General features: G+C 33.4%; 1 protein-coding gene across 1 annotated transcript; it reads right to left on the reverse strand.

Moving 5' to 3' along the window:
* Positions 1-2,614: 2,614 nt before the first annotated feature.
* Positions 2,615-21,389, reverse strand: KLRK1 (killer cell lectin like receptor K1). Its single transcript, XM_031938193.1, has 8 exons — positions 21,252-21,389; positions 16,661-16,759; positions 11,763-11,870; positions 11,272-11,364; positions 8,666-8,698; positions 7,973-8,124; positions 6,181-6,284; positions 2,615-2,977 (listed from the first exon to the last, which is right to left on the reverse strand). Exons 2-8 carry the CDS (start codon positions 16,707-16,709, stop codon positions 2,842-2,844), a joined length of 675 nt encoding a protein of 224 aa, XP_031794053.1. The 5' UTR covers positions 16,710-16,759; positions 21,252-21,389; the 3' UTR covers positions 2,615-2,841.
* Positions 21,390-21,819: the final 430 nt, after the last annotated feature.

Here is a 21,819-nt window from a genome sequence, read left to right on the forward strand (position 1 = left end):
ACACTTAACCTCAATTGCCTTGTGCAAAAAAACAAACAAACAAACAACAACAACAACAACAACAAAAACAATCCCAATAATATAATTTGTTCAGTCATTTCCCAATTGATGGTCATCACTCAATTTCCACTATGTCACAACTAAAGAGTTGCTACAAATATTTGTATATTTATATATATATTTTTTTTTCTTTTTGCTTAATCTATTTGGGGTATAAACCTCATAGTATTTTACAATATCAAAGATGTCCATAGTTTAATAGCTTGAGGATTTTATTGCTTTCCACAGTGATTAGACTATTTTACAACTCCATCTACTGTACATTAATGTACCTATTTTTCCCCACATCCCCTCCAAAATTTGTTATTTTTCTTTTCTATTATCTTAGTCGATCTTAAGGATGTGAGGTGGAACCTCACAGTTATTTTAATTTGTTATTTCCTTGATAATTAGAGATTTAGAACATTTTTTCCCTTACTATAAACAACTTTATTGTATTTTTTTTCTCTTGGAAGCTCCCTATCCATATTCCTTGACCAATTTATTATCTGGGGAATGTATCTTATTTTTATAAATTTGTCTCAGTTCCTCATTTCAGAAATGAGATCTTTAGCAAAGAAACATGCTGCAAAGATTCTTTCTTTTAGTTGCATTGGTTTTGTTTGTGCCCGGCCCTTTGATGGTATAGTCCCCTTTAACCCTTTACATTTTTCTGGGTTTCACACTTAGGTGTGGTCCTCAATAGTTCCCCCTTTTTTATTTTATGGGAACATGATTAATAGGATCAGTAAGTTTGTAACAGCACTGTCAAAGTCTTTTCCACCCTATTCCTCTGGATGGTCACTGCTGGTAATAATCTATCATGGACCAAAACTTTAAATCTCCTGGTTTGGCCCTTTGATGTGTTGGCCCATTTTAATTACCCTGACTGAAGAAGTTTTACTGGGTATCTTCTACCTTTCCCTCCCCACGAGTTACCAAAGGAATTCTCCTGGGAGGATCCTACTCACAAACAGCTCTCCAGTGTTGCTGCTTCTTTGTTCTTGTGTTTTTATGCCCTATGTTGGGCATCATTTGTTATGGGAGCCACCTGCTAGTGGCTGCTTCCTTTCATGCGAGAGGATGATAATGATACAAGGAGACTGAGGGGCAGTTGCATTCGTTGACCTCTCTCCTCTTCTCTCTTGCCTCTGATTTATTTCATTCCCAATTGATGAACAACATCTGTGTAATTCTGTTCTCAATATCAGTTGTATTATGATTCACAGCTGGGATGGTTTCAGAGAACCAACCTGACCTCTTGATGGTACAAACCCTTTTATAGACTTTTGGATTTCACTCTTAGGCATGGTCCTCAACAAATGACTCCTCCATCCTTTCTTTTGTTAAGAAATCTTGATCTGTTTTACTGATATTTTTGTCAGATAATATTCATTTTGAGTTTATTAAGTATATAGTGTAAAATGTCATTAAATTTCTTATAATACCTACTACATACTCCTTTTTCTAGATAATCAATAACAATTTTTTGAACGATTTATTCTAGAATTTTTCCAATAATCAGAACAAAACCTATAGTTTGCATATTCCTTCCTCCTCTTCTTTCTGTTCGATTAAATACTCTATTCCACACCTGATTATTGGTTTTCTTTGGATACTTTTTAAAAACTTTCTTCCTTGATGAGGAAAACCCTAGACTTCAAACCAAATCCATTTCTATAATTAGCTACTCCAACTAGCAACTATCCCCAGAACAGCTGGAATGGGACTGATAAGCCATGAATGGAAGTTTTGAAGAGCTTCCTTCCTTTACTGAGAATTCAGGCAATCACAGAAATATATGCCAGGCACACAATTATATGGTTGGGTACAGAAATGAGATGGTATATACCCTGCATCCTTATAAGTCCTGGCAACATTTGCTTCAGTGTTAGACCAGAGAAAAGACATTGTCCTTGGCAAAGTGAACAGAAGCCAAATAAGAAGTAAAGCAGCTCTTCCTTATTTTTGTTCTCAACTATCTTCTCATTCATTACAAGCAACATTCCTACTTTTTCTGTTACCCTCCTTTTCTCCCCAACATAGCTAAATAGATCTTTTATTATTATTATTATTATTATTATTATTATTATTATTATTATTAGCTCTCCTTGTAAGGCTGAGTTCATTCTAATCTTTAGTGCTCTTGACACTTCTTTATAGGACCTTATCAGGCTTTCATATTCATCTTTCATGAATTGTCCATATTAACATCTTCTGCATATATTGAAATTTCTCAGTCCACTCCATCCCTTATCTTTTAGACAGATAACTATATGTATTTATGTAGAATTATAGGATGATTATATAGGATATAATTCTGTTATTATAGAAAGAATGGATAGAAAAATATGAATAAGGATTTAATATTTTGGTATTTCAATATAATTGGTTTCCTTTGCACTCTTATGTATTTTATGTATTTAAAAACATTATTTGAGGAGTCCAAATGTTTCCCTAGACTGCCACAAGGGTCCAAGGTTAACACCCCCTGCTCTAAACTGACACAGGCTATTTTCTAAGAGAACAGGGTTAGGGTGAGCAGCAAAGATCTCACGTTGTACAATATCCAGAATTTTTTCTTTGGGTCTGACGATAGCTTTTATTTGCATCTGCTCACATCTTTCGCCATCACCTCTTGACATTTTGCATCACAAATTGTGCAATAAGCTTTTCCACAAGAAGAGAACTTTGACTTTTGAAGTTGTGTTGAGAGGTCCTGATGATCCCTGCTTTAAAAAAAATTCTTCCTAGAAAATATTTAAGTAGTGTTGTGTTTCCATTGTCCAAATTCCATATATTCTAATAATCAAAATTAGGCTGAATTGCCTTCTGCATACATATATAAGTATTTGGATTTGAACAGTTTTCTATGTAGCCTTTGAAGTTGGAGCCATAGATTGCACAGTTTCCTTTTTGCACCAAAACCATAGAAAGTCTAGAAGAAAAAGAGAAAGAGAGAGGTTAAATTTATGCCTGCTGATTAAACAGGAATACTAAATCATCTGCACTGAATTATTTCAAGAAACTCCAGGAGCAAATATGTCTTTGCTTATGAATATTTGTTTACAAATACATAAACTGGAGACTAGGAATCTTTAAAAGAATGAACGTAGGCATCACTATTACTTCTCTGGGTCCTTATTTTCTTATCTATAAAATTAGGAAGCAGAACTAGATGAACTCTAACGTTATCTACATTTGGGATCTTATGATTCCACATCATGCTAATAGCACAATGTGCTAGGTACAGAATTGTTATTTCAGTAAATGCCTGATTTGATGGAAGATAAAATTTAATCTTCTCACTTCCATTCTGATTTTCTCATTACAAATGGTTTTATATGATTTGGCTGGAAGTTTTGGAGTGACTTCTACGTATCATAAATAGTGTTAGTTATTGGGTCAGAAAGTAAGGAATGAACTACTCAAGAAATAGTGATGCTCTCACTCTAAAATTAAATAACATAAGAGGTCAATATTCTGGCTAGTTATTCCCCTAAGAAAGTGGGAAGGTAAAATTTAAAAACTAAGCTTAGGGGGTGGATAGATCACTGGCCCTGGAGTCAGATGGACCTGAGTTTAAATCTGGTCTCTGACTCTTGATACTAGATATGTTACTCTGGGCAAGTCATGTAATCCCAATTGCCTCAAAACAAACAAACAAAACCCCTAAGCTAGGAACCAAATATTAAAATCCAGTAAAAACCAAATAGAAAGAAACATAGTTTAAAGTCAATAAATGAAGCTTTGAAGTGCTTACCATGTGCCAGGCACTGGTGTTCTTTAGGTACATTTGGATATCTAGCTATGTACACATGCACAATATACATACATATACACATACATATATATGTGTATTTTCACATATGGAAATATAGAAAGTTATATATAAATAAATATAAATATATTGAAATTGGAAATACAAGCCAACTTTGAATAAACCAGAAAAGACTTTGAAAAGATTCTCTGACTGGAGAGTAATTTCATGTTATTTTCACTAGAAGAGAAAAACAGAGGATAGATGGAAATGGTAAATCTTTGTGAATTTGTTACTGCTCCTTGAGCTTAAAGAACAATGAACTGATTAGATCTCTTTCTCCAGTCTTATCTTCCTAACATTGATATAATTAGCATATGGTCTCTGGTTGTTAGCAGTTTGTAGAGAAAAGTTCCTACTCTTATGAATGATCCACTGAGTGACCAGGAAATATAGATGACTTAAATAATTTACATAAATTTTAAGAGAATATTCGTTAATCTTCAAGGTTTTTTTGTGGAAGCTAGGTGGTACAATGGGTAATGGTGCTGAACTTGAGGTTAGAGTAGATGTGAGTTCAAATCCCATCATAAATAATTAGTTATTTGGTCCTGGGCAAGAAACTCATCTTTCTTTAATCTCAATGTCTTCATCTATAAAATAAGGCAAATAATGAAATGAAGTATAATAATACCTCATAATGCTATTGAAAATTAGATAAAATTACATGTATAGTATTTTGTAGATCTGAAAGTTTTATGTAAATGCTATTATTATGAAGATTGGTCTGAAGTTTTTGCCTTGTCCCTTTCTTCCTTGGCTTTGAGATACCTCTCTTTTTCCTCTGGACCTATCAGTATTCCAGTGTGAGGAAGAAAAAAATAATAATGACAAAAATGCTAATAATATTTGTTAAAAATGATATTCATTAAAAAGCAAATCCACAGAGTTGAAAAAATAATAATATCTAAATGTATGGAATAGGGATGTAAAAATGTTTTTTAAATTATAATTTTTTATTTACAAGTTATATGCATGGGTAATTTTACAGCATTGACAATTGCCAAACCTTTTGTTCCAATTTTTCCCCTCCTTTCCCCCATCCCCTCCCCCAGATGGTAGGTTGACCCACATATGTTAAATATATTAAAGTATAAATTAAATACAATATAAGTATACATATCAAAACAATTATTTTGCTGTACAAAAAGAATCAGATTTTGAAATAGTGTACTATTAGCCGGTGAAGGAAATCAAAAATGCAGGCGGATAAAAATATAGGGATTAAATGAATATTATGGAATATTATTGTTTGGTAAGAAATGACCAGCAGGATGATTTCAGAAAAGTCTGGAGAGACTTACATGAACCAATGCTGAGTGAAATGAGCAGGACCAGGAGATCATTATATACCTCAACAACAATACTATATGATGACCAATTCTTTTTTTTTTTTTTTTTATTTAATAGCCTTTAATTTACAGGATATATACATGGGTAACTTTACAGCATTAACAATTGCCAAACCTCTTGTTCCAATTTTTCACCTCTTACCCCCCCCACCCCCTCCCCTAAATGGCAGGATGACCAGTAGATGTTAAATATATTAAAATATAACTTAGATACACAATAAGTATACATGACCAAAACATTATTTTGCTGTACAAAAAGAATCAGACTCTGAATTATTGTACAATTAGCTTGTGAAGGAAATCAAAGATGCAGGTGTGCATAAATATAGGGACTGGGAATTCAATGTAATGGTTTTTAGTCATATGATGACCAATTCTGATGGACCTGGCCATCTTCAGCAATGAAATGAACCAAATCAGTTCCAATGAAGCAGTAATGAATTGAACCAACTACACCCAGTGAAAGAACTCTGGGAGATGACTGTGAACCACTACATAGAATAAGGATTCTTAATGTCATAAACCCATTTGGCATTCTAGTGAAGCCTATGGACTTCTCAGAATCATGTTTTTAAATCTATATTAAATTTTAGATTTTATAAATTTTATAAATTTAGATTTTAAATCTAAATCTATAAAATAAGATGCAAAAAACTGCAAAAGAAGTCAATTATATTGAAAACCAGTAACCAAAATATTCTTTAAAATAACATCATAGGCGCCAAATTAAGGATTCCTGAGTAGAGCTTTAATGTTAGCAAAATGCTTTAGCTGTGTTCTCATTTAATCCTCACAACACACCTGGTGATAGGTGCTATTATAGTCTCCATTTTACAGATGAGGAAACTGAGGCTGAAAGGATGTGATTTGCTCAGGGTCATATTTCTTGACTTCAGGTTCAATGTTCTATTGGGTACCTAGTTGACTGTTTAATATACTTCAGTATATTTCAATATATTAAGGACTTACAGGTCAGCAGAGAGAAGTGAACCATCTTCCCACGTCCAGATCCCATTGGGTGTAGATTTTACTAGACCCATCCAATGGTATGATTTTACCAATGCAAGGATATCCTGTTTAAAATAAGTTGTCACAACAAAAATCCATGAACTGCATTTTTGTACAACATGATTATCATGGATATACCATAATTAATTATTTTCTGCCAGTACTAGTGGATATACAACCCAATACCCATTTTCATTAAATGCCTGCCTAGTCAATTATATATTTATATATATTTAAATTGCCTTCTTATTTCTCTCCGTGTGACCATTGTATTTTATGGTAAAGAGAATAAAGTGTTCAAGAAAGATGCCATAGACTACTGGTCTCTTTTTCAAGTAAAAATAACAAGGCCAAATTATTTCCTCTTACCAGGTAAAATCATAGGACACTTGTATGAATACAATATGGGCAGATCAAAAATTAAAAACATATTTCTATCACTTATTTCTTGGGGACAATTTTGTGCAAATGCAATAAAATGAAATGGCAATATAAATATTCTATGGCATCTCCAAATGATTTAACAGTTTGACATAGTTTAACTGAATTTTCATAAAAGTAGCAGCAGTATCCCAAGATTACATTTACTTAGAGTCAGAATGAATACTTGATAATTAATATTCTTAAATTGTTGTACTATCCACTAGATGGAAGAAAATTTGAAGGAAACTATAAAAAGAGCAGTTTAATCACAAAAATTAAAGTAGGTAAGTTTATTACATGTCATTGAAAAGCATGTGTATGGAGAAAATTGATGTGACTAGGAAAAAGAAAGGAAACTTCCATTTGGTGAAAAGAAAACCTTTTGCATCAACTGTTTCTTATAAAAGTCTGATATACAGAAATACAAAGAAATAATAAAAATGTGTAAGAGCAAGAGATAATATAGAAGTGATCAAAGTTTAGGAACAGTTTTCAGAAGAAAAATTTCAAATTATTAATGGAAGAGATTGCCTCAATACTAATACTAATACTAAGATAAATGAAAAACAAAACCATCCTGAAACTTTTTTCTCACATCAAACTTGGCAAAAATGACAAAAGATTGATATATTCTATAATGCAAGTCATAGAAAGATAGGTATACTAATAAATAAATAAAACAAAATAAAAATGGAGCAGTAAATTGGTCCAATTGTTTTGATAAATAATTTAGAATTGTGCTTAAAAAGTGACTATGACATACATACTCTTTGATTCAAGATCATAGATCTACACATATCCTCCAATGAGGACAAAGATAAAAAGAAATGACCCATATATGCTAAAATATTTATAGCAGCACTTTTTGTGGTAGCAAAGATCTTGAAAAAAAGGTACAAGCTGCCCATTTAGTGAGTAGAGAAACCAACTTTGTTATATGAAGGTAATGGAAAATTGCTGTCATAAGAAATAAATAGGAAGAATTCATAGAAACATGGAAAGATTTTTATGATGTTACAGAGTAAAATAAGCAGAAACAAAAAAATATACACAATGACTTCAGCAATGTTAATGGAAAGAGTTACAAGGAAAAAGAATGTTTTCTATAATTATAATGAGCAATATGTAATTATAATTGTACATTATAACTAAAATATAAACTGAAATAAAAATAAAATTTTATATATAAATTATAATTATAGTGAACAAGCTGACCCAAAAGGAGAGAAGAGAAAATATCCCCCTTCACCTTCTTTGTAGAATTGAAGGACTATATATGTGGAACAAATGTATATACTTTCAGAAAGGGAAATTTAAATAAACATCTAACCTGGTCTTCCTTGCTATATATTTTAAGGAGGCTAGAATTGTGAGACAGGCAGGAAGCTCGACTCTGATTCCAATTTTTGCTTTCATTAGAAAATAGATAGCAGATATTTTTGTAACAAATCCAATTCTTAGGACATGGACCACAGTAAACTCCTAGAAAGAAAATGTATTTTATCAACCATAGAAAACCTCATAGCTTTTATATGATATTTTCAATTGAATATTTTTCCCTATAAAGATTTCTACAATTCCACATAAAAATCACATTTATTCCAGCATCCCCAAAGATCTGTATAAGTGGTCTTAATTAGACATGTTAGAAATGATCCAGCTTGATTGGATCTTTTTTCATTTTTGATCAAGAAACAAGTAAAAGATATAACCAATAGCTAAAAGCAAACTGAAAATATGACTTACAATTTTTTTTTATTATAATAACTTTTTATTGACAGAACCCATGCCAGGGTAATTTTTTATAACATTATCCCTTGCACTCACTTCTGTTCCTATTTTTCCCCTCCCTCCCTCCACCCCCTCCCCTAGATGGCAAGCAGTCCTATATGTGTTGAATATGTATGACTTATAATTAAATTACATTGATCTTCAGTGCTTTTCTATTTAACCCCATAGCATGTCTACATTTTCAATTATTCTAAATTATTGGCTCATAAAACCATACATAGTTTCCACCTACCATTTGTGTTGTTTGGAGTCTTTGGGCTGGAAACTATTATAAAAAGAACCATGATTATTAAGCATCTTGTCTTGTCATCACGATTTTTTAAATCATCATTTTTAAAAATCATCATACCTATCTCAAAAATACTAACTTCATACCACCCGTCTACTTTTTTATGGTTTTGAAACATATTAAATTACACTTTTTGTGATTACTTAATCTATGTATTATTCCAGAATATAGACAATATGTGATACTTTGATAACAAAAACAAAAATGCTAAATAACTGAGCTACAGATGCCAGTGATTATGCTTGAGATTTATAATCAGAATGACATAAAAACATTACTTGTTTGCTTTGTCTAAGATTGTGTTTCACTCTATATTATTATAAGATACTACTAGCCTGCTCAAATAAAAGTATATCAAAATAAACTGATTATACAGGTTCAAGTAACCAAAGACTTTTCTTCTTCTTTCCCTTTCCTCAGAGTCATCATGCAAAATCAGTGAGTAAAAAGAGCAAAACTTTGAGCATTTTGCCAGTTATTTTTAAAGAGACTTTTTAAGTAGAATATAGCATTCTTTAAGGTAATAATAAATGACTTATGTATAGTATCTCAATGGACTTTAAATACAATAAAAACATAATCTAAAACCTTAAAGATGTATATATATATATATATATAAAATCTTAAACCTTACAAAAACTTACAAAAACAACAGATATTTATAAAGCACTTTGTGCCAAACAAAATAGTCCCTGCCCTCAATTAACTTACCTTCTACTTGAAAGATAACATGCAAACAACTATGTATAAACAAGATGTCTAAAAGATAAATTATAAATGCTCTCAAAGAGAAGGCACTTATCATTTAGGAAAATCATCAGGAAATATTTCTTGTAGAAGGTGGGATTTTAACTGAGACTTAAAGGCAACTAGGGAAGCCAAGAAACAGAGATGAGGAAGGAGAGGAGTCTACACTCTAGGGAGAGATAGCTAGTAAATATGCACAGAAAAGAGATGGGAGTTTCTTGTATGAGAAACAATGGCAAAAAAGTTGATGTCACTGGATCTCTGAATATAAGAGGATTGTGGGGGAAAGGGAAGTAAGGTTTAAGAAAAGTGGAAATGTAGAGGGGGCAGATTATAGAGGGTCTTTATAAACCCAAAAGAGGATTTTATATTTGATCCTTAAAGTAATAGGGAGTCAGTAGAGTTTTTTGGAAAAAGGGGTGAAAGTGAGACCAAAGAAATCACTTTGATAATTGAATGGCAAATGGACTGGAATGCAAAGTGACTTAAGAGGGAGACCAATTAGCAAGCTCTAGCAATAGTTCAGGAATGAGTGCACATAATATAATGGTGATAGTGTAAGAGGGGAGAAGGGGGAATAAACAAGAGATGTTACAAAGCTAAAATTGATAGGACTTGGCAACAGATGGATACCTAGGATATTATTATTCCCATTTTACAGATGATGAGAATATTGAGGTGCTGATAACTTAAATGACTTGCCTATTGTCACACAGTAAGTTTTAGAGATAAAATTTGAACCCACATCTTCCTAAATTCTAATCCAAAGCTTTTTCTACTATGCCACACTGACTTTTTATTGTTAAATGACTGAAAGGATCATTTACTGTATCTTAATAATTGATTTTGTTTTAACTTTTAACCATATTCATACCACTAATCTTCTTAGTTGATGTTTTTGGAATATTTCATAACTTTAGCTACATGCTTTTTGCAGAATGGAATGATGTAACATCAACCCACCTCTTATTAAGATAACTTGGATCCATCTCAAAGCCTTTTAGTGTTAAAAATCTGTACTGATGAATAAACCATCCTATTTATCTTTTTTAATTCAGAAAGCATTTATTAATCATTTACTATTTTTGCAGATGTCAGGCATCATACAAAAGAAGTGGTTAGCCAAAAGTGTGGTAACAGCTATTAAAATTAGTTCCCTCAACTGGGAATACTCGTAATTACATTACCTACACAAGATTTCAAAGCAACGTAGTGGATAGAGCATCAGCCCTGAAGTCAGGAGGACCTGAGTTCAAATTTGATCTCAGACACCTAACATTTCCTAGCTGTAAGACTCTGAGTAAGTCACTTAACCCTAAATGCCTCGGCAAAAAAATAAAAAATAATAATAATATTTCAAAGCAAGTGTCATGTAAAAGTAAATGCTATTATATAGTTAACTCATCCATGTCAATATAAATCATCAATGTACACATATAAAATGGAGAATAATCTATCCAGAAGGCTTACTGTCATGACCCTACCCAATAAGAAGCAGAAACCATCCTATTTCTATTAAAATGATAGACACAATTTAAAAAAATACCTATTTCATTTTTTTTCATCTCAATCACAAAACCTAGGTAATGGCTCAACATTGGTTCTATTGTCTAAATATGTTGCTATGCTACTTGCCTCTATGTGTGTACATATATTAAAAGCTTAAATGGTGTCCATTCAAAAAATAAAATTTTATCATTATTAGCAACATATTTGAAACTCACTTATTTGTCATTGAGTGTTGTAAAAGAATGCCTCGTATATAACATTAGCATGATTCAGCTTTATCTGCCATTACTTACAGTAAATGAATATGGTGACTAACATTGCCAGCATCACAAAGAACCTTATTCCCATAGCCACTGCAATGAATCGACGGAGAAAAAGTGGAGATTCTACCAAAAGAAAAATGAGACTGAGCAAAAGAAAGGGTAACAAAGTGAGAAGTCTTGGGATTAGGGGCATTAATCTAGGATTTATACATCTGAATTCGTTGAACATGAGGAGAAGAGTAACACTTTTTTCTTTATGATTTCTGATGAGCTATTTCTGAGCCACCTGACTCAATTTAAAAATTCCATTTCAGTCTGATGACTAAAAAAAGTCTTTAATTTTCCCTTTTTTGTCCTAGTATTGTTCTGTTCCCCACCATTTTGTCAGAGCTTATTTCATACTTAAGAACAATGGAGAGCCAATTGACAAAGACCTACTTATAATCCTAGTATTGGTTGGAAAGAATAATTTGTCTCAGTAGGAGGGCTTATTGAGAGAACATGTAAGGTCCAGAACTTACCACTTTCTGTATATTTGCTCCTCATTCCTGTGAAGCTTCCTTTTTTTCTTTTTGTAAAAGAATAATGGGAAGCTATTGTAGATTTTGATGCCTGCTGCTCACTTGTTTCTGGAAATAATTTGAGGACATTGTAAGTTTAAGTTTTTTATTCCCTAACATGAGTTAATGATTTAATTCATTGCCAATGTTATTAGTTATCCTTTGATATTAGTCTTTGGTATGTCATTTCTCTCAGAATTTATTTTTTAGAAAGTTTTTTAAATATAAATATTTGTATTTCATGTGATGAAACCAATCAAAAGTTCCTTGCAAGTTTCTACTATACTGCCTTATAACTTTAGCTATTTCAGTATGATATTTCACCAGATTCACCTGGTGAAATGACCAGGTTAATACTCATAAAGCCAATGGGAAAGGTGGTTCAATTTGCCTGACTTGTGTTAGAACCTTGTATTAGTCTATTCGGTCATGGTTGGACACACTATGACTTGATCCCAATATAATTATGTCATTTTGATCTGCTTTGAAGATGAAGGACAACAGTGTGGGGCCCAAAATATGCAAAGTACAATAAGAGAAACTGAGGCAGAGCTCTGTGTCAAAAATATTTTATTAAAGGGACCTGGCCCCTCTAAAGAAGTGGACCTTCCTCATAATTTGATATGCCCCCTTGATACCCCAAATCTTATTTTTATAGTCTGATTCCTAGATACTCAGAAGCAGCAGAGTAAAATACTCAATCTCATTAAAGACTTTGCTCTTAAGGACCAAAAATGATGTATGGGGAAGGGGGAGAGGAGAGAAGAGTAATGTCACAGGTTGGGCAAAGCATTGGATGTCTTTGCTAAGTGATTATAAGATGGATGAGTTCTTTCTTATATTGGTCAAGAAGAGAAGGTAAAGAAACACAAAAACAAATCAGGGGATTTCCACATCTTGCCAAAACTTTCCTCCCAGGCAGAGCTTAGACATGGTATTTGGGTACGAGAGGATAGATATACTTTTTTCAGCATCCTTGTGGCTGTATAAATCAGCTTCATAACTGGTAAACAAATGGTCATCGGAGCATTTAAGGTTTGAGATTTACTATAAAGGTCTACCATAAGAACCTCTCATCCTATATGATTTATGGAAAATATGTATTAAACACACATTTATTCTTGTGCAAGTACTAGATGACTGGCTAAATGTATGTTACTAAGTGAGTAGATCACTAGTAATTGCTAATAATCATTACTCCTTGTGGAATCATACTGAAATAATTAATACTGTTTTGCATAGAGTAGAGGTCCAAATGAATTGTTTTTCACAACAGCAAACCAGCCAACCAATGTTGAATGCACACTCATCTATTCATTACATATAAGCTATGCTTATGAAGAAAAAGTATAACAATCAACAGAAATAATCAGTTTTGGTTGGTGGTAAACCATCTCATTTATTCTGTAGAAATCACAGGGTAATGAAAATAATTTGGTTGATAACGGTTCATTAGTTGTCTATGTATAATAATGTTATCATTTTTTTTTACAATGTCTGGTTGTTTTGATAAAATAAAACACATTACTAATGAGAAAAGTAACCTTTTCTATTAACTTTCACAACCTAATATTTTATTCTATTACATCTCATATTCTTTGAACATCATATATTTAAGTATTAGCCAGTTCTTATTTCATTCATTTCCACAAGCTTATGTTAAATGCCTATTATATACAAGGCTATGCTTTAGATATAATTTAAAAAATTAGGAACAATCTTTTCCTTCAAGGAGATTATAATCTCTTGGTGTGATCTTATGCCTGTATTTTGAAAAGCAAATTAAAATGATTAAATGATATTGAAGGGTCTCTAATGTCCCTTCCAACTCTATGCTTATGCTCCCATGACTCTTTTTTATATTTTAGTGTTTTATAATTTTTACTAATATAGATGAAAAAACTTTTATGTAAATGATTTTTAAAATGTGGGCTACAGATTCTTGCAAACTTATTGCCAGGGATCCATCTCATCAAATATCAACTTAAATTAATAATTATATCAATACCATAAGCAAACGGGCCTTTTTATAGATAATTTGAAAATGTTCTCCACACTAGCAGCCTCCACTTCCTCCCTCTCATTTGCTTGTAAACGCCCTACAATGTGGCTTCTGACCCCATCATTCAGCTGAAACCACTCTCTTCAAAATTACCAGCTATATCTTCATTACTCATTACCAAATCTAGTCTAATGGTCTTTTCTCAATCCATTTCCTCTTGAAGTCTCTATAGCATTTGATGAATTTTGGAAGCTCTTTCTCTAGATATAGATAGCGTTTTTCTTCATATGTCTTTTATAATTTGGATATTCATAATAATTAAAATGACTTTTTCACTCAAAATCATTCTTAAAACAATATTGCTATTACTGACTACAATTTTCTCTTGTTTCTGTTCATTTCACGATTCATTATTTTGTGCAAGTCTTTGTGTTTTCTTTAAATCATTGAGATCATCATTTCTTATACCCCGCATTATTGCATCACAATCATATACCACAGCATGTTAAGCCATTGCCCAATTGATAGGCATTCTTGCAATTTCCAGGTTTTTGCCACCACTAAAAGAATTGCTATAAATACTTTAGAACATATAGATTCTTTTACTTTTTTTCTAATTATCTTTGGAATATACCAACTAGAAACATTAGTTGGTCAAAAATTGGTTTAGCTAATTCTTTGGGCATAATTCTGGATTGCACTCCAAAATGGTTAATATCCTCCAAATCTGTTTTTAAGGGGCAACACTCCATGTTTTCGACTGGTCTGAAATGGGCTATCTCAGAAATTACAGAGACTATTTTTTTGACTATTTGACTATTAATTTTGAGACTAAGTTCTAGATGGTATTTGGCTACCTACAAACACAGAATGTTGTGACTTCAGTGTTAAAGGCAAGGCAGATATAAAACTTTTGTGTGATTACAGGAGTGAATCTCAGTAGTTGAACATTATTTGGACCTAGGAGGAGATTCTGTGATTCTAGAATCTTGGGGAAAATCCTTAACAAATACTTGAAGAAGTATCTCCATAAAACTAAAGGGTGTGTTTGTGTGTGTGTCTGTGTGTGTCTGTGTGTGTCTATGTGTTTGTGTCTGTGTGTGTACATTGAGGCAAGGGGAAGGGGGCTGACATTTGTCTTGTATTTAAGGTTTGCTAAGCACTTTTCATAAATTATTTCATTTGATCTTTCTTATAAGTTCTGAACCCAAATCACTCTGCTTCTCATTAACTGATCAACACAAGGTCCCAGGCCAAATCCAACTTGGTCTTTGTTTTGGCCATGATTGACTCCAGTAAATATAAAAGGAAATTGTTTCTGTTTTGGCCAGAAACCCTAAGAGTGTTTCCCTCCCACATTGATTCCGTTTGAATTTTTTTTTTGACTAAGAAAAAAGGCTATTCTTTGACTCATTTCTTTTTTACTTAGCCTTCATCACTAAACATGTGGTTTTTTCAGTCAAACTGAGACCTGTGAAGATCTCCCAGGGCATCCAGGGCCATTTCCAGTTGTTCTGGTCTGTATCTAGTCACTGGACCCAGATGCCTCTGGAGGAGAAAATGAGGCTGGTGGCATTGTATACCCCAGTTCCCTTGCATGTTACAACGTCACATTCTGAATGTCTTGATTGGTTTTTGAGAACAAAAGACAAACAACAATATAGCATTTGACACTATTGATTACTTTTTTCTCCTGAATAATCCCTCCTCTCTAGGTTTCTCTCCTATTTTCTCCTGATTCTCCTCCTGTCTAACCATTGCTGAGAAAAAATTCCTGGATTTTCAAATATACCCACTCATTATTTGTGGGTGCTAAGAGTCTGTTCTGGACCTTTTCCTCTTCCTCCTCTATACTGTTTCCCTTAGTGATTTCATCAGGTCCCAGGGATTCAATTATCTACACAGATGATTCCCAGTCTCTCTTCTGAGCTCAGTTTCCAAGTTACCATCTCAAATATGACATGTCCCCAAACGAAATCTTTCTGTTTTCCCCCAAACCCTACCCTCTTCCCAATTTTCCTGTTATTGTCCAGTGCAATACTATTCTCCTTAGCACTCAGACTCACAACCTCAGTGTCATCCTATACTTCTCACTTGTATTCCCTCCAACATATTCAAATATATCAAATATTGTCACTTCTACCTTTACAATATCTCTTGAATATGCCCCCTTTATAGCACCTCTATATACAACCCCATTTCTCCACTTGGATACTCATCATCCTTGTTCAGGCCCCGTCTGGGTCCTCTTTTTTTTTCCTTTATATTATCTCATTTGACAAACTCATCAGCTTCCTTGGAAGCTATTATTCTCTATTCTCCTATCATCTCAATGCAAGTGATTCTCAGATTTATAACAGATCTGATTGCTCTCCCGAGCTCCAGTCCCACATCACTAAATTACCTATTAGACATCTCAAATTTGAGATAGGCAACCTCAAACTCAACATGTCCAGGTATCATTATCTCCTCTCCCTTTCCTCCTCATCCCCCCCAAAATCAACTCTTCTTCTGGATTTCCTTATGACTGTCCAGGACATTACCATCCTTTCAGGCTCCTCACTGTCAATCACACTGTGCATCCAATCTACTGCCAAATCTGGCCAATTCTACCTTCACAATGTTTCTTGTATCCTTCTCTCCATTCACATGGTTACACCCTACTACAAACACTAATCATCTCTCACCTCAATTATTGTAGCAACCTTTTCATTGGTTTCTGTGCTTTCTACTCAGCTGGTAAAGGGTTTTCCTTACAATCAATTCTGATGATGTCATCTCTCTATCTTCAACTCACCCACATGCCATCCACATTTTAAATAATCCAGAATCATTCCTTTACATTGTAAATATTTACCAAAGTTGAAATGACACCGTCGATCACGGGTGAGCCCCATCTTCCACATGTATCACAAATCATTCAGAGAAGAAAATATCTTCACTTCAAAAGCAATTGCTGACAAAAGCAAATAAAGATAAACTTCATTTCTTTGATTCCTTTCAAGTAGAAACATTAAAGCTAGAATCCAAAACAATGAGATAACATTGTGTAAGGAAAGGAAAGAGTAGTTCATATGGAACAGGAGGAAAAAGCCATGTTTAAATGTACAAAATCTAATGAACACCCAAGCTTGATTTAGCAAGACCATATAATGACTCTTCTACCTCATGGAGAATCTTGAAAATGAATTTTACTGGACTGTTGAATTCAACAGGGATTATTGATAATGAAAGTATTAGTAGACAAGACTAACTCCAGTCTACTTTTATGGTAAAACTCTGTCATATCAGTCTTCTTGTTGTTCAGTTATTTCAGTCATCCAATACTTTGTGGCCCCATCTGAGATTTTCTTGGCAAAGACACTGGAATCGTTTGACATTTTCTTCTCCAGCTCATTTTGCAGATGAAGCAAATAGGATTAATTGATTTGCCCAGGGTCACGCAGCTACTAAGTGTCTGAACTCAGATTTTCCTGATTTTAGACCCAGTGCTCTATCTACTGCACCTCTTACCTGACAATTAATCTTCTCAATAGATCATTAGGCTTCTATGATTTTTCTTTTCTCAGAGAACTTTAAGGGGCTCTATAGTCACTACCAAAGAAATATAAACTCCTGATCCTCACAGGCCAGATCTTTCACAACTTGGTTCCAATCTCTCAAAACTTATCTTTTTGAAAAAATAATAATAACTTTTTATTCTCAAAATATATGCCAAGATAGTTTTCAATATTCATCTTTGCAAAATGTTGTGTTTCAAATTTTTTCTCCTTCCCTTACCCCGATCTTCTCCCCTGTTTCTTGGCAAGCAATTCAATATGTATTAAACATGTGCAATTTTTTCATACTTATTTCCACAATTATCATGTTGCAGAAGAAAAATCAAATCAAAAAGGAAAGAAAAATTGTAAAGAAAAAAATTGCAAGCTAGCAATTACAAAAAGGGTGAAAATACCAGGTTGTAATTTATACTCAGCCTCTACAGTCTCTCTCTGTATGCAGAGCAAGACCATTGGAACTGATCTGAATCACCTGACTGTTGAAAAGAGCCGTCTATCAAGTTCATTATCATATAATCTTGTTGTTACAGTGTACAATGATTTCCTGGTTCTGCTCATTTCACTCAACATCAGTTCATGTTTTTAGGACTTTCTGAAATCCTCCTGCTGGTCGTTTCTTACAGAACAATAATATTCCATAACATTCATATACCATAACTTATTCAGCCATTTCCCAACTGATGAGCATTCACTCCATTTCCAATTTCTACTACAAAAAGGGCTGCCACTAAAGAACGAGATTATAAATAAATTAGAGGAACATAGGATAGTTTATCTTTCAGACTTGTGGAGGAGGAAGAAATTTGTGACCAAAGATGAACTAGAGATCATTATTGATCACAAAATAGAAAATTTTGATTATATCAAATTAAAATGCCTTTGTTCAAACAAAACTAATGCAAACAAGATTAGAAGGGAAGCAACAAACTGGGAAAACATTTTCACAGTTAAAGGTTCTGATAAAGGCCTCATTTCCAAAACATATAGAGAATTGACTCTAATTTATAAGAAATCAAGCCACTCTCCAATTGATAAATGGTCAAAGGATACGAACAGACAATTCTCAGATGATGAAATTGAAACTATTTCCACTCATATGAACAAGTGTTCCAAATCATTATTAATCAGAAAAATGCAAATTAAGACAACTCTGAGATACCACTACACACCTGTCAGATTGGCTAAGATGACAGGAAAAAATAATGACAAATGTTGGAGGGGATGTAGGGAAACTGGAACACTGCATTGTTGGTGGAGTTGTGAACTGATCCAACCATTCTGGAGAGCAATTTGGAACTATGTTCAAAAAGTTATCAAACTGTGCATACCCTTTGATCCAGCAGTGCTACTACTGGGCTTATACCCCAAGGAGGTACTAAAGAAAGGAAAGGCACCTGTATGTGCCAAAATGTTTGTGGCAGCCCTGTTTGTAGTGGCTAGAAACTGGAAAATGAACGGATACCCAGCAATTGGAGAATGGTTGGGTAAATTGTGGTATATGAATGTTATGGAATATTATTATTCTGTAAGAAATGACCAGCAGGATGAATACAGAGAGGCTTGGAGAGACTTACATGAACTGATGCTGAGCGAAATGAGCAGAACCAGGAGATCATTATACACTTCAACAAAGATACTGTATGAGGATGTATTCTGATGGAAGTGGATTTCTTTGACAAAGAGAAGATCTAACTCAGTTTCTTTTTTTTTTTTAATAAGTTTTTATTGCCAGAACCCATGCCAGGGTAATTTTTTGCAACATTATCCCTTGCACTCACTTCTGTTCTGATTTTTCCCCTCCCTCCCTCCATCCCCTCCCCCAGATGGCAAGCAGTCCTATACATGTTAAATAGATTACAGTATATCCTAGATACAATAGATGTGTGCAGAACTGAACAGTTCTCTTGTTGCACAGGGAGAATTGGATTCAGAAGGTAAAAATAATCCGGGAAGAAAAACAAAAATGCAAACAGTTTACATTCATTTCCCAGTATTCCTTCTCTGGGTCTAGCTGTTTTTGTCCGTCATTGATCAATTGAAACTGCTAACTCAGAGCATTTTTTTCATCTGACTATAAATGTTTTTAATTTGTCTGAAAATTGTTTGTTCATATTCTTTAACCATTTATCAATTGGAGAATGGCTTGTGTTCTTATAAATTTGAGTTAATTTTCTATATATTTTTAAAATGATGCCTTTGTCAGAAGTCTTGGATGTAAAAAATTTTTCCCAGTCTCAAAACTTATCTTTATGTATTTTATTTTCCAGGCAAACTGGATTAATATTTATAACCCTATGTTTCTATTTCTGCTTGCTTCCATTTCCAGTTCTATTCAAGGCATTTCCTCATGTTTTGAATATAGTTTCCATTGACATATTTTTTTTCCAGACCCTGTTCAAATGCTAGCTTTTCTATGACAAACTTTCCTTGATTCTTTTCCCTGGTGAATGTGAGCTTTCCCACCTCAAATTTCTCACAACACTTTCCCCATTCCTTTTCTTTGGATTCATCTCATTTTCCCCTTTATAACAACTATTTATGCTTTTGCCCTTCAACTTATCAGAGAAAGAAAAGTTCAGTTTTCTTTCTCTGATATGAGAATGAAAACATTTACAAGGCAGTAAAAAAGTTTTATTTTTTCCACTTAAGCGTATCCACAGTGGATAAAGCATGAGATTTGGAATTAAAAAGATCTGAATTCAAATCCTGCCTCATTCACTGACTAGCTGTATTAACTTAGGAAAGTCCCTCAACCTCTCAGACTCAGTTTCCTCATCCATAAAATGGGGTTAATAATAGCATCTCCCTGAAGTTGTGATGATCAAATAATAAAGTTTTTTAATAAATTATAATAAATAAACAAACATTTAAAGAGGTTTGCAAACTCAATATATTAGTGTTATTCTTATTATTTATAAGCTAAGAGGGAGCAACAGCAATTGGTTCTTTAAAAAGTGATCCTCTGCATTGTGGCAAGTGTGTAATTTTCCATAGATATTTCTAGTATACAGAAATGTCATAGACTCATAAGATCATAGTTAGGCATGCTAGGGAGCAGTTTCTTATGTATTGAAGGCGGGGGGAGACAGACTTCCTGATATATTACTTCATCACTGGCATCAGAGGTTTAAGACAAGAAAAATCTTGCCTTTTGGCTGTCCTTGCCCCAAATTTGGGATAAAGGAAAGTAAAATATAAGGGTTAGATATTACTTTCCATTAGATTGTTATGCTAAAATGGAAACTCATTCTAAAATTGCAGTATTTCTATCAAGAAAGGGAAAAAAGGGAATCCACCTCTTTCTATCACAACAAAAAATTAGGGTTTTCAGTTGATTGAGAGCAAGACCTGTGTTGTATCTATTTATGGGAATGTGTATGTGTGTATGTTCATATAGAACTGAATTTTTTTATAGGAGTATAAATTTAGACCTGGACTCTAGAGGTCATGTGATCCAATCCTTTCATTTGAGTTACTAGTAAATTGAAACTTGGGTAAGTTTGAATAACTTGCTTAAAGTCAAGTCAATTTGTTTCCTACAGAACTCATGTGAAGCACCAGATGAGGTCACATATGCATAGTATGTGCTTTATATATGTAAAGTACTTTAAAAACATGAAAGATCTCATAAATGTCAGTTATTATGATCATCATTATTATCATAAATATCATTATTGAATATTCACTACATCTTTCAAGACCCTGAGAAAGCTCAAAATAATTCTCTGACATAAGAAATCTAACCAAACAATGATAAGCTATATCAGCAGCTTCAGAAAGGTGGGAAAATTCTTCTCTGCCAATATTTACATTAAACTGGCTTAGTTTGAAGTATTATATTTGGTTTCTTGAGTTATTTGGAAAGAAATCAACAGTAATGACACATACCTGCTCTGAGATGGAAGGTCCTGAGATATGTAAGGAGGAATCTTGGTATGGTTGGAAGAGATAAGATCCCAGTGGGGACCTGAAAGCTGAGGAGCCCAGAAAACTTCAGTCACCCAGAAAAAAGAGATGGACTTTTTCTTAACCTTAACTTTCTATACTTAGAAGTATATTGGCTACAAGATTTCCGTTGTATCAGTTTCACACAGGAAATTGACAAAAATTAAAGTAAGCTCTGATGAGTAGCACTGAATCTCAATTAGGATTAGTATTAGTTTTGACATGATAAATAACTGTTTTGGTATTTTCTCTGACTATTCCCCATGACGGAATGTTCTCCCTCCTCGTATCTGCATACTGCTTTCCTGGCTTCCTTCACGTCCCCAAAACAACCCTGTCTTCTGCTGGAAACCTTTTCCAACTCCTCTTAATTTGAGTGCTTTTCCTCTCTTAAGTATTTCCTATTTATTCTTATATGGTTTGTACATATTTTCCTGTTAACTTTTTCATTAGATTATAAGCCCCTTGAGGGCAAGGTCTTTCTTTTAAATCTTTTTATGTATTGTTAGTG

Source organism: Sarcophilus harrisii, chromosome 5, assembly GCF_902635505.1.
Source record: "Sarcophilus harrisii chromosome 5, mSarHar1.11, whole genome shotgun sequence".
NCBI lineage: Eukaryota > Metazoa > Chordata > Mammalia > Dasyuromorphia > Dasyuridae > Sarcophilus > Sarcophilus harrisii.

Bases quoted from the DNA above. Each gene is read 5' to 3' on its own strand.
- KLRK1 (XM_031938193.1), bottom strand. From the start codon at position 16,709: ATGTGGAAGATGGGGCTCACCCGTGATCGACGGTGTCATTTCAACTTT. The intron at 11,871-16,660 runs GTAAATATTTAC...AATTATTTCCAG, and splicing joins ACGGTGTCATTTCAACTTTG to AAACAAGTGAGCAGCAGGCA. The intron at 8,699-11,271 runs GTAAGTAATGGC...TTTTTATAATAG, and splicing joins AGTCACCATATTCATTTACT to TTTCCAGCCCAAAGACTCCA.